The 14,571-nt window shown below is 35.4% G+C and overlaps 2 protein-coding genes across 2 annotated transcripts in view; one reads left to right on the plus strand and one right to left on the minus strand.

Moving 5' to 3' along the window:
• LOC128214815 (uncharacterized) overlaps positions 1 to 503 on the minus strand; it is a 52,995-nt gene extending 52,492 nt beyond the window's left edge. The window contains exon 1 of the mRNA XM_052921483.1: positions 368 to 503. The gene's annotated coding sequence lies outside the window, so the exon portion shown is untranslated. The remainder of the gene's footprint in view (positions 1 to 367) is intronic.
• A 1,700-nt stretch (positions 504 to 2,203) lies between these two features.
• On the plus strand, positions 2,204 to 13,075 carry LOC128213272 (serine/arginine repetitive matrix protein 1-like). Its single transcript, XM_052918860.1, has 11 exons — positions 2,204 to 2,218; positions 2,505 to 2,656; positions 2,918 to 3,195; positions 3,503 to 3,716; positions 5,076 to 5,274; positions 5,960 to 6,093; positions 6,409 to 6,724; positions 8,682 to 9,678; positions 10,504 to 10,715; positions 11,856 to 12,019; positions 12,625 to 13,075. The coding sequence occupies exons 2-11, from the start codon at positions 2,561 to 2,563 to the stop codon at positions 12,715 to 12,717; spliced, it is 2,703 nt and encodes a 900-aa protein (XP_052774820.1). The 5' UTR covers positions 2,204 to 2,218; positions 2,505 to 2,560; the 3' UTR covers positions 12,718 to 13,075.
• The last annotated feature ends 1,496 nt before the right edge of the window (positions 13,076 to 14,571 follow it).

The raw sequence follows: 14,571 nt of genomic DNA on the forward strand, positions 1-14,571 counted from the left end.
TCGCCCAGTAGTCATCTCAGTTTCCTGGTCTTACGATTTTTGTCGTACGCTCGTTTTTAAGATGGCTCAATTATCCGTAGATATGCCTCATTGATGCCTGCTTTTATAACCGACTTATAACGTTTGTGTTTAGACATTTGAAAGCAACATTATACACGCTCAATAATTAGAAAATTGGTTAAATTCAATCAATGACATCAATAAGTTTAAAATGTAATGCTAGAAATACATCATTATTTTTTGGCGTTTTTATAAAATATAGCTATAAATTGTCAATGCGTAAAAAAAATATGATCATGCAATGCACCTCTACACTTATGTATAAAATAAAAAGTGCAAAAGTAATAAGAACAACATAAATTCCTACCTCAGTGAGTGTAATTTAATATCTCATACAACGTATCTGTCACATGTCAATCCAAGAAATCACAGTACCGACTTGCGGAGGACTCCGCTGAATATCTGTAAAATGTTATTCCACCATTTTTCAACATTTATTGCCTTCACATGTTCGCGGCACGGTCGTTTACCAATAAAGCACTATTGATCGCCATCTTTTCCCATAGTCATTGATCTGTCCAGTTTTGTAAGTGTTTTATGACTTGGGGTAGGGAAGGGGGGGTTTTCTTAGTAAATAAGCATTTTTGGTTGGGTGTTTTTCTTAGAAGAATTTTTTTTTTTTTAAAAGAGTCATTTTTCTTGAAAAATATTCAAGTTAAATCAATTAGAGGAGTATAATTTTGATAAATTAAGGTAACACGGAATTGATATTTCGTTCGTCAGATTAATCGCACCTGTTGTTTTTCTTCAAAAGTAGCATCGGAACAAAATGTATTTTTCTGTAAGCGACCGCTCCCATTTTTGAAAAAGTGTCAATTAGAATATCTAAAACTGAGCAGTTAAATACCATATGCGCCATGTTGTGGGGTAATGGTGCGTCAAACAAACCTAGAAATGTAATAATATGTCTCTGACAATTTCAGGAAGACTTAAGCAGTTTAATAATTGAATAGGTTGTAGGTTACTTAAATGACACTAAAAAGGGAAGATGAAGTTATAACTGTTCATGATTTTCATTGAAGATACTAATTATAGTTAAAAATGGTTTTAGTTTGGCCGCTGCCCTTTCAATTAAAGGGTAAAAATGTATGTCCATGATTGTTCTTTCATTCACTCACTAGGGCACCAATATATTTCGGTCAAAATCCGTCGAATAAAGCATTAAAATAGTTTGACCTTATTATAGGAACTTAATATAGTTCTTATGTGTGATAACTTCTTAAATGATGACTTTTTTTAAATTTAGTTTCCATCTAATATACCATGTTGTTAAGCTTAATACTGGATAAGTATTGTATTGAACGCATATGAGGTTGATTTTTTTCCATTTATTTGTTTAATTTAGGTTGCAAATGTTCAACACGATTGAGTCCATAGACAAACGTTTTATGGCGTTTTTTGGTGACACGACACGAGTATTCTTCTTCAATTTCTTAAGAAGCTCCACTATTATATTGTCATGATATACATTTAGTGTCCCCAAAACATATAAAGTATGCATGTTATTTGTATTTATAATAATGCATGTTCATACATGTACGTTCAATATTGGATATTCTTTAAACGTGTTAACGATACGAAAGTACAAATTTAAGGAACTGTTTCATACGTTAGACCTTGGACCAAAATTCCTACTCCCTGGTTAGGCCTAATTCCTAAATATAATTAGCATGCATAATTAGATATGTACTGAAATAAAAATAAAAAATTCAAATCGTACAGGTCAGTCTTATCCTACAGTTAAAGCAGAGACTTGTTTTAATAGGCCGATTTACTGGTAATGCGAGTTGTAATATATGTTGTTGTTTTTCTTGTTGGAAAAGGGGTGAAATTGGTGAGCACCAGACCTCACCCAGCCCTTCAAATTTCAAAGCAAACCTGTTACCCGTCCATAATACATAATTTTTTAGATGTATTTGTATTATTTCCTTTCATCGCCTCCACTTATGTCGGATTTGGTCTTAGTCTTAGGAATATCTGCATTACGTTATACTGTAAACTGGTACCTCTGTAAAATTAACAATTACAGCGAGAATCATTGTAAAGTATGGTACGGATTAACTACGGGAATCACATCATGTCTGTAGGGTATGGGTTTGAATTGAGACGCTTGAAAAATTTAGTAAGGTAAAGCGTCTATTGATGTTTACAAATGACGGTTTGTTTTCATTTTTTATCAGTAAAAAAATAAAGTTGTTTGCATCCTCCATTCACAAAATTTGTGACACCGATCACAATAAATCAATAATATTCATACCTTTTAAAAATGTGTTGCATCTTGCTCCTGTGTAATGAATTTCACTCCAAAATTGTTACTAGATTGTCAGTGGGCAAGTCGTTTCATGATTTTTATGATATTTCAGTTATTCTGCGATTAATCATTGAGAGATATGCACTCAAATAACACTTTTTCATTATATATTTATACTTTTGTTTAATTTTAGCTGTATTCACTCTGTCGTAGACCTAGGTGTGACCACTGTGGAGAATAATACCAACCATGAGACGGAATGCTGGAGCGACAGCGGCGCTTCTCCAGAAAGCGAACAGCCAGCTACGTGGAGAGAAAATAGAAAAACCTGAAGATGAGTTGAATGTAAAAACAAACATTTCATTGTTTTTAAAATTTTAGTACTTTCACCAGACTTTAAATGATCTTTTGCGTCTATAGTTTTAATTTTATTAGTATTTTTTTGGCAATCCACTACTTGCCTTTATTGTGTGTTAAAAATTACTGTATATGGTCTAGGACTATTTCAATCTCATTAAACTTGTGCCACACATTGATGTGTAAAAAGTACTTTATATATAGCATGTATGGTTCATTCACTCTGTTAGATCTTCAAATACTTTGTAGGCCTACATCAGCTCATTAACACAGAAGACAGTGAAATCTCAAAAGTCTGTCAACTTTGAAGACCTTGGGGAAAGCATCTCTATAAGCAGTGATATTGAAGAAGTTAAACCCCAGGCAGTTGCATCAGTTGGAAGCAAGTTTTTGAAAAAGAAGCCTGGCCAAGATACAATAGACTCAAGCCCAGCAGGAAATAACAATACAGCTGGCAGCAAGTTTCTGAAGAAGCCCCAAACATCTGCTGTGTCTCCAAGTCCAGCGGCTTCAACAGTAAAACCCAGGTATGTACAGAGTGAGACAATTTTTACAGAAGTTTTGATTGACATTTTTAGTGTTTCTATTTTATGAAGAAAAAAGGCTAAAGTTGTATTGTCAAAGATATAAAGTTGATGGTAGAGTCATGCAAAATTTCTAACCTTTCAACTATTCAACACATTCTTATAAGTTATAATTGTTTTGTGCACATTATAGTGCCGTCAACATATCAGTACATATGTAAAGCGTATGTCTCATTTCTCTGGCTGTTTTTTGGTGGGTTATTTCTCTCAATTTTCTACAAATAAAATAAAAAGCTATTAAATTTTACAGGTATGGTGGTCAGTCTGCAGCCAGTTCAGGTCAGTCGTTTGGTCGCCCAGGCAGTCAGCAGTCAGGTGGACGGCAGGTGTCAAGCGCCCTGGACAAGGCTTCAGCCTTGACCGGCAAGTTCCAACAGAAATCTGCTGTCAGGAAGTCGTACACTCTGGACTCTGAGAGTGATGAGAGTTATGGCAACTTGAAGCTGTCAGCTGTTGGTGATCAGGTATTGTATAAATTGCCAGGTTGTTACAGTTGTTACATTCACTGATTACTTAACAATATTGAAGATAATCTGATTAGGCCTTCCTATTCTTGCTCATTTCAAAGACATTGGCATAGTATTTTTTTTATTTTTCAGTTTTAATTTGACAGGTTTTGGTCATGAAAAGTAGGAGCAGCTCACGCAATAAAATACATTTTTTTTTAAAAAGATGAACAAGCAAATACAAAATAATTTTGATCCTATTTAATTGATAAAACTTATAAATGTATAATGATAATCCTGATTTAATTACATTATGCATCCATTTAAGTGTAGATTAAAGGAATAGACAAGTATATTATTAATTTTATGTACCGGTTTCACTCTTTGGATGTCATAACAGAAACATCTTGCTTCATAAGAATGCATTGTTTGGCTTATTTCTTTATTTTAAGTGAAAAATAGGAGTGGTTGAAAAAAAAATTAAACATTTGTTTGGCATTTTTTGAAAAATAGGTACAGTTAATCTGTTAAATGAATCATTAATTTGGTGTGGCTTTATTATGTAATTTAAAAATTGCCTCTTGAAATATAAAAATGTTGCTAAGAAGAGGACTTTGTGTTAAGTAATTAAATACTTTTTACTCACTCAATACGTGAGTAAACTATTTATTCACTAATCTCAAAATACAAAAACACAAACAGTTTAGGAATTGGCATTGTATTTGGTGAACATGTACACAGGAAAAGACAGTATTAGGATGCTGGAAGATTGGTTACCGTATATAGCGTCTTAGCACATCTGGATCGTAACCTAAGTCAATCGTGGCCACGTCGCTCTTAGAGTCAGCAGCAACTTTAACGGCTAGTATCTTGGTAAAAATCATGAAGCCCCTGGAACGAAACTGAATATACGGTGAATCTCAAATCATAAAGGTAACTTATGTTAGGGACTCACAGTGGGAACTCTGTAAATGAAATAAATAAACACATTAATAGAACACATGATACAGCAAAATCAGCCTGAAAATAGGGATGGGATGGGCGGGAAATATGATCAAATTTATATCTTCACTTTCAGACAATGTAAAAACCCTTCTAATGTCACCAAATACAAAACCTCGAGTGACGAAAACAGAATAGTTTTCCCCATATACCAACAAAAACACAAGGAAATCATGTTACTCGTGTCCCGCCAAACTAATCCACCTGAATACTGAAGTACCACGGGTACTTGAACCAATCTCCTGAAATCAATAATGTATATATTTTTCAAAACGTGAATAATTGTATTTTCAGTTTCAAGATAATTAAACACTTTTCTTAGAAAAATTTCCACCTAACATCAGTTTAAAGGCACTATTTCACTCTCAATTCCAGCTGTCAGACTCAGTCACAACTGAGAGTGTGAAGATTGGACGAGATGGTGGGAAGTTCCTGAAGAAAGCCACTCCCTCCCCGGCAGCAGCCACACCCACTCCGGCAAGGGAGACAACTAAACAAAATGAGGCAACAAAACCAACACAGCCAGGTTCGGGCTGGCGGCCAGGACAGAGTGCTACAACACCACAAAAGAAAGGTTATTGTGAACAACTTCGAAATAAATATTCAAACATTATGAAATAATTTCAGATTTTAAACTTGTCCTAAATTTAAGTTTGGAATAATCACTTATGGTTTGTGAAATAATAATTTATGGCTATTCATATTTAAAATTGGAAGAGAAAGGCAAATAATTGATGGCCATTAATTCTTTTAATTTGTTTTCAATATTCTTTTTTTTAGGGCAGTCATGTTTATTTGCTATATGCTCTGAATGTATGATATCAGTATTCAAATATTCTGACTATCAATAGATATTGATCTTTCTCCGTCCTCCTTTTATCTCGCACCATGACTTTGAGCTGTTCAGGTCACCTGGTGTCCTACCCTTGGGTCGTTAGTGTTGGAGATGGATGGAATAGATTTCTCCCTACTTAGATGTGAGTGACCTAGCCTGACATTTAGAAATGAGTTGCAGAACTCCCACTTTAAACTTGGGTGACATCAGCGGGCTGTCAAAATCAGAATGCCTGCAAACCGGAAATCCTGAAAATCCCACAACAGCCAATCAGATATCGTACATATCTTAAGTTGAATGCCCCCTCGGCCAAACATCAGACCAAATATATCACAAGTTGATGGCTAAAATCCAAATCCCTGTATACCAACATTTCTACACTCTGGCTTTCAAAAGATTGTTGACAGTTTTTCCTTCCGTTCAGCTTCCCCCTTCCAACTGAAGAGCTCTATGAAGTACTCAACCGATGTTATTCTTACCTCCGAAGAGGAGAGCCTGGCAGAGTTTGTGGGTGGTCTCCCTTCCTCCTCTGACAGCATGGATAAACCAAAGCAACAGGTTTAGTTTTATGTTTTATAACTGAAAAAATGCCCTATAGCAATCGATATATATCTATAAACAGTAATAAGAGGATGTGACTTACAATAAACAAAACTAAAAAATTGTTGTATAAACTATTTTTAATCTTACAACTATTTCATGGTATTACAAAATGCATGGATAATCCAGTTTCTCCATCTTGATTTTAAATTGTTCATAAAATGTCAGATTTATTTACAAGCATATCACTGTTGACTTTCTGGCCATGTTAACTGTGCATCATGGTATATGTGTAAGCTGTAAATCACTTAATGTGTTCATATCTTATTCCAGCACAAACGTCGTCCAGCTCGGCACACCCCCTCCCCACCACTGAAAGTTGGACGTGGCCACCGAAGCCCCTCCCCTACTGGTCAACCAAAGCCCTCAGCTAAGACCCCAAGCAAGCATCGCTCCCCCTCACCCCAGAGTAAGCCTCCCATGATTCGCCGTACCCCCTCCCCGAGCCCCAGGGCAGGGGACAGGAACTCCCCAGGGTTAAGGAGAAGGTCCCCCTCCCCAAGAGTGTTGAGGTCATATTCAGATGATTCCAATGTAGCAGACTCAATCATTGACGAAGTGGCGGAGGAGTTTGACTTCGGAATGAATGGTATGGTATAATAAACAGCTATAGACTGGTGAAAAAGAGTATATTTAATTGATAGCATATATCAGCAAAACTAAATATACACCTCTTCACCAGTCTATAATATATATTATTTAGGGATTTTTTGACAAATAGTTACGTTTTAGTATTTTAAATAACATGATTTGTTTACAGGTCTGCTCATAATTCTACAGAGGCTCCCATTTTGGAGAACTGGCTCTAAACGTATCAGATTTGAGCAAGCGCATCAAGTACATGATATAAATCATTCTATTCTGTTGTTTATCTAACTACATGTATTGCTTTATTGCCTTTACCTACATGTATTGCTATATTGCTCATAATCCTATCAGACTCCATGCAATCTCCAAGAAAACATGTTGGTAAGATCACTGCACTCGGGTGGGAGTTTATAGCTGTCAAACACGACAACCCTTGCTGATCAGATATGGTTCTAATGTTTACATAGCCTCAGCCTGTCCTTTTTTTAATAGCCGAGATATAGTCATAATCATTTATTACCTTCGAAGAAAATAGTGTACAATATTTTATAATTATGTTTCAAGCGATAACGGTATTGTAATGATACTTTATAGGGTGTTTTTGTTAACAGTATTGCAGTTTAAAATGTGTTTATGTTAAATTTAAATAAAATATAGTAAGGAAATTTTCCTGTATCTAAAAAGTTATTAATTTCAACAGAGTATCAAACTTCAATTGTTTAGCTGATCAGCCAGGGTCTGTCTACCAAAACAATTATTTTCTTTAAGTAGTTGACACGTAAGATTCAAACATCATGGTAGATTATATTAAGTTCGTGTGAAATGACTTAATTTGAGTTCACTGTTTTATTTAACATCTCCTCTTTTTTTCGAAGAAAAAAGTCGAAATATTGTGGTAGCCTTAATTCTTGTGCCTAGTGGTCAGAAATTGGCTCAGGGAGAGCAATATTTGTTAAGCATATATAGAGCTGTTTTTTCTACCTTCTTTACCCTGTGCGTAGGAGAGTAGTGTGGTTTTCTGCAGCATGCAAAAACTATTTAATTTTAAGCCATTTCTTAAAAACATTCCAGATATTTTAATGAAATTTGGTACACATGTTGCTAGAAATAATACACATATGTATAGCAAGGGCCATAACTCAGATTTAAAGCTGCAATCTCACAGATTGACCGTTTTGACAACTTCTTTATTTTTTGTCTTGGAATGAGTCAAAATTTGGTGTAGATATCTGGAGACAAGTGATACAAGACTGCTGACAAAATATCAGATTGCAGTTACTCATATTCACGTTTGAAAATTGCTATTTTATTGCTAAAAGCGTTACTTATGCTTTGTGAAAAATGAGTTTGTCGGAATAAAACAACAATGTTAGAATGTACATGTAAATACATGAGAAACTGCGATCTGATCCTTTGTCAGCAGTCTTATATCACTGTTTCTCAGACATTTACAGAAAAATTGGCTCATTTTAAGACAAAAAATAAAAAAAAGTTGTCAAAACTGTCAATCTGTGAGAGTGCAGCTTTCATTTAGAGTTTTTTCCCTCATGTTAGACTGAGAAAAAACAGGCAAGCATTGACATTCGTTATGCAGAATTCTAGTTTCAAATGATATTTTGAAAGAAAGAAAAATAAAGAACTACTAAAATAGTATGATATCAGTAAACTATAAGAGGCACTACCTTATTTTGGTATGTTAAAGGTTTTGTAGCTGACACTATATGTTGTGTTTTTTGTGCTCTTTCTTATAAATTGATTTGATAATACTTTTAATGTATCACATTCTTGGTGATATTTTACATTTAACAGAGAATAGAATCTCCGTAATTTCATGTGAAAAGCAAATTTATATAATGATGAACATACCATTTTTCTTGTGAAAGAAATTGTGTTTTTCTCGTGATTAAGGCAGTACCAGGTAGTCAAGATATTATTATAAAACTTTTTTCCATTCACAGTGATAATGGACCTTGATGATTTGGGACCCACAGTCGAGGAAGACCTCCCACCAAGACCCGAGACCCCGCTCTCCCGCAGTGACTCGCCCGTACGCTCTACTGCAAGAAAATCATCCAGATCGGGGGCCAAATCACCGAATCAAGGAAAGAAAAAAGATAAAGGGAAGAAATCTGTTGAAAAAGATACTTCCCCATTTAAGGCTAGTGGGAAAAAGGACAAATCGCCATTAAGAGCGAATGAATCTAGCCAATCACCGTTTAAAGCAAATGACAGAGATTCCCCATTTAAAGCGAATAAGGAAAATAAATCTCCTTTCCGTGCGGCTGAAAGTGCGAGTCCCTTCAGGGCAAGGTCAGATGATTCACCATTTAGAGCGAGTAACGAAGGCTCAGTGTTTAAATCTTCACATGAAGAGAATTCTCCTTTTAAATCCGGCAAAAGTTTGAAGAAAGGAAAAGATAGAAGTGAAAAGTCAGAAAGGTCTGATGGTAGGTCGAAAAAGAAGGGGAAAAAGTCGGAAAAGTCTAGTAAAAAGAAAGACAGTGGTAAAGATGATGACTTTTTCGGTACATTTAATCTTCAGACCGTTGATGACTTGCTTGGTCATCAGTCAGGAAAAGACAGTGAATATGATGACTATGTTAAAAGTGAAATTGAAGAAGTGCCGAGTGAAATTTCTGAAATACACACTGAGCATACTAAAACTAACATCAGATATGATGACAGTGCAACTGAAATACCGTCAGAAATCGAAGATGTTCGACCAACTGTGGCAACATACACTGATGACTTTGACAGTGTCTCTGAACGGATAGGTTACAGCAGTGATAGGCGTTACTCTTCGGCGTCGGAAGTGAAAACTCGATACAGTGGGGAGGATTCGGTGGCCAGTTATACGGAGTACAGTACGGAATCAGATACAGAGACCTACACAGAGACGAGGTCAAAATCAGAGCAGTCAGAATATGATTCATATTCTGAGGACTTTACGAAAAGGTTAGCTTCATTTAAAACTTGTAGCAAGTTGTAGGCATAATAAAAGATTTATCTTTTATCTGTCTAACACATGTTTTGTAAAAAATGTCTACCGGTTACTATTGGCATAAAATATTGCAGACGTCAAAGAAACCAAACGAACTTGCTATTAGTTTTAAAGTGTGATGTCAGAATACTTTAGAAATACAAAAAAATAATGAAGAGAAAAGATTAAACTTCTTTCGCAACTATCTTTTTATGTTAATCGGATTGTAGCAGGTAATTCTAAATCAAAGCAACAGAACTGTAAACTTGTTTAAAATACATTAAATTTCACCACTGTGATAGCGATAGCTAAAATTTAAAAAAATAGTAGCCGGCATCAGTGAACATTCCTTCAAACCCTCCCCTCCCTACATGCCTTATGAAATTTCAGACAGAAACCTTTGGCCCTGATTCCTCGAAAATTCTTAAGCCTAACAGACTGAAGTGGCTTATTTTTGTCAGCGAAATTTCTATCTTTTAGAAAAAAACAACTTTATGTTCTTTATGATTATCCGACAGATAACTAATAAACAGTCATAAAAAATTTAAAAAAGTAAATATTTCACAAATCGAAGAATAAAAATTGTGAGCTTAGCTTAATCCTGGTATTACAGACAGAAAAGAAGTTTCGAGAAATCAGCCCCAGATGGTTAACAGTAGGTATAGATTTATATGTCAAAACATGATCAAGCGACAGTAAAACTTGTATTTCATATACATGTGTACATTTTCTACAAGCACTAACTACACATATCATTGATCAAGTTAACATTTTCTAACTTATTTGGATGTTTTTTCAAGCCTGGTGCCCTCAAACACCACACGATCTGACATCACCCCCCGACAACCCCGTGGGATGACCACAGAGGGAGTCCAGACCTCCCTGGAGGGGCTTTTGTTCTCTTGGAACACCCAAGGGACTGGGCTCTCATTTCCAGGTGCGCCCTATGGGCTTGGCTTTGTAGACCCCACACCCATAGCGGCACACGTGGTCTCTGCCGATGCACTGGAAGGTGAGTGGAATTAGCAAAGATTAAAAAAATAAGCTAAGTAAGTTTTAAAAGATTAAAAGGCATAAAGCTGTTTGATTTTTATTATAAAATAGTCACAAAAAAACAACATTTTGTTTTAAAGTATGTTGAAATATACCCAAATGTATTCTGGTAATATTTTATGATCTTGGATACTTGTCTAAAATCACAAGGCTTTGTGATTTTAATCATAAAAATAAATCAGAAAAAAAGTTTTTTGTTTAAAAGTATGTTGAAATATACCCAAATGTATAATTATTATGAACTTGAATACTTGTCTGTTTGTATAGTTTTTTGTAACATAGTTAAAGCTGCACTCTCACAGATTTTGTTTTGACAACTTGTACAGTGGTCGAAATTAGCACAAATCCACACGCCCTGTACTGGTATAAAGTCTTCAGGGCTTGCTCGAATTCTGAATTTTATATAGCAGAGTTTGTTAAAAAATTTGATGCTAAGCAATAGTATAAGAATTTGGGCTTGTTCATCCAAAAGTCTAATTTTGATGACTGTTTATATATTTTTTATCTTAGAAACAGTAACTGTTTCCGTAAATGTCTGGAAACCAGAGACATAAGACTGCTGACAAAAGATCAGATCGCAGGTTTTCATATAAATTTATGTTTAAAATTATTTTTTTAAGCCAAAAAACTCATTTGTCTTAAAGCCTTAGTAATGCTTATAGCCATTATACATTAACTTTCAAACGTAAATATGACAACTGCGTCTGATATTTTGTCAGCAGTCTTATATTACTGGTTTTCAGACATTAACGCAAGAATTGGCTCATTCCAAGACCAAAAATAAAAAGTTGTCAAAACGGTCAATTCAATCTGTGAGAATGAAGCTTTTATGTGGGCTGGCAATGTGTAAACACTAAAATTATCATCATTGTCATGTTTTGTAGAGTGACTCCTCAGAAGCACAAAATACATCCAATGCTTGAAAATATGTTAAAACTGAAGAAATTGAAGAAAGCAAACTATTTTCGGACTGATTTTTGAGCTATTTTTTGTTGCCAGAATTTGCCCAGCAAAGTCAAAATCGGTCTAGACCAGCAAATCGTTGGTTTTTAGAAGCTGTGGTTAAAACTTAAAAGTATTTGAAATCCCTCTGTTACAGCCATGACATCATATAGCCCAGCCATGTTAGCCCTCCATGACATGTTAAAGTCACAGCTGGACCTAACGAGGGAGTTTATTGCCATGCAGAAACACATACAAACCCAGACGACGGAGAAAATCCAGCCTCGGTACCAGTATACTACACTCGAAGATACTAAAAAGGTAGAAATATTTTTTTATAACAATTGTGAAACAAGTTATAACAGCATTATATTAACCATTCTTGCTGGCACGATGTAACGTGAGAGTGTGGTCTTGTGTTGTGGGCGAAACCTGAGTACCTGGAGGAAACCCAATTGTCTGGCTTGGTGACCACAAACCAAACTCACATGCGCCCAGGCCGGGAATTGAACCCGGTTCGCCTAGGTGAGAAGCGAGTGCTCTAACAGGACAACCAGGAAGAAATACAAAGTCTGATTGAATTTTGTTTTGTAATTAATAAGAAATAATATACATGTGTACATGACGTTCATGATAAAACATAATTTGTTTTGATCTGATAATATTCGTCATTTAAAAAACATGTTACAATGTATCCAAGATTGTGATGGAAATAAATGGAGACCTTCGGTGTGAATACCACATGATAAATTACGTAATAAACACTATGTTGGTGACTTGCATTTATATATTATACTGCGTCACCTTGGTGCAAGAAGTCAGTCAGTGTAGTGCATTTTAATTGCACTCATTGATTTCTTGCACCAAGTTGATGACTGTCACTCTGGAACTTCCTTGTCAATTCCGAGTCCTTTGTTTCATTTCAGTATATCAAACAGCACAAGAAAAAGAAGCTTTCCTTTAAAGAAGCCCTCAGACTCGTTGACATGGATACAGCAAGGCAAGGCAAGCGATCCTGATGTCTCTCAAAGTAATTGAGATGGATTCAAGCTTTGATTTAGTTTTAGGCTAGGATAATAATTTAGCATTCACACTTGTATAATGTACATACAGTCAACGCCCATTGGCTTCAACTCCCATGGACCGGTGAAAATACCTAGAGCCTTGGAAAATTCAAGCCAAGCAAGATTGTTTATCTTCAGTGTAAAGAAATTGGTCCATTACATCTTGTTTGAGCCAACAAGGAATTTGAGCCAAGCGAGTTCGAGCCAACAGAGTTCGACTGTACTTGTATTGAGATTGACTGAGAAAGCTGTCTAGTTGTACTGTCAAACCCTGTTGGCTCGTACTCGCTTGGCTCGAATTCCTCATTGACTCAAACTAAAAAGTAAAGGACCGATTTCTCTATACTGAATGTAAACATTTCCGTTTGGCTCGGGGTTTTTAGAGGCTCGAGGTATTTTCGCCGGTCTTTAGGAGTTAGAGCCAACAGGGTTCGACTGTATTGGATTCAGTCAGCTATGGAACTGCAAAGTGGATATTGAGTTACTCGCAGCTTATGCAACCTAAATGTCAGTGGAATGGTATTATATAACCTTCGTGAGTGATTTTACTTGAGGAACTCACAGGTTTGTTTTTCCTGTGTTTGTTGTGTTTTCTTAAAGGCGCACAATATAGGCTGATGTAGTGATGCCATAATTATTTTTACAAATTTTAAAGCATAAGTGTGTTCTACTGATTTGACTTTTATGTTGAAAACAAAAAAATGCATATGATTAAGGTACAGTTATAAAATATATTAGCAATGTCTTGGTGCTTTTTTTACTGGGAATTTGTGTCAAGTAGCTATTACTTCAAAAAAACACATTTATAAGGCTAAAGTTATTTATCTGTAGCTAAATCGTCTGCTTTTTTTGTTTTGAAGGCAAGAATGTGAGTGTCAGGGTGTTGTATACAAAAGCTTTGAACAGTGATGATTTTGGTACTGTTTACCATAGGCAGTAAGTTGCAGGTTGTGTGGTGAAAATGTTTGCGTCAATGCTCTGTTTGCAAAAATAATATATTGTTTCATGATAATCCACTTTGTCAATATCATATCTTGTTTACGGTATTACGGCCTGCTATACGTGTATGATGACCAAATAAAAAAACTGTGATATTTCTAGTAGAATAGAAATTGTTTTTGATATCTTTGATGTCATAACATGTATTTTTTACACAGACACACTAGTTTTTATAACAAGTACGGTAGTCCATTGAAATAGAAAAATAAAGAAAATATATATATGTTTTGCACTCATTATTCTTCAAGATAATGATCTACTGTTATTATGTCATATTCCTTGATTAACATCAACATGACCCGTAGCTGTCCTATTTCAAGGTTACAGCTGCAAGGGGTTCCTACCCTCTAAGTTTCATGAGCCTATGACCTACCGTTCCATAGATATGCTGCAAGGGGTTCCTACCCTCTAAGTTTCATGAGCCTATGACCTACCGTTCCATAGATATATGGTCAGTATTTTCATTATGGTAATGGAGGTGACCTTGACTTTAGGCTAAGTTTCTCAATTTAAATATATAGATCTGCTAATGATTGACAACATAAATACATGTGCTAAGTTTCCTTTCCATTTTACAATGCAATTATGTTAATTCAAATAATGGAGGCCGTAATCTGTCTCTGTCAACACCAAATTCAATTAGACACTTAACGGTTATTTTAGTAATCAAAAACCTGATGTGTTTCCCTCTGCACATCATCTCAATATGGTGAACATTTGTGGCAAGTTATTTCAAATCCACCAATAGGCTCAAGAGATATGAAGCGGGCACTAAATGAAGTCATTTAAAAATTAACCTTTGACCTCTAA

The sequence above is a fragment of the Mya arenaria genome, chromosome 13, assembly GCF_026914265.1.
Source record: "Mya arenaria isolate MELC-2E11 chromosome 13, ASM2691426v1".
NCBI classification, from domain to species: Eukaryota; Metazoa; Mollusca; class Bivalvia; order Myida; family Myidae; genus Mya; species Mya arenaria.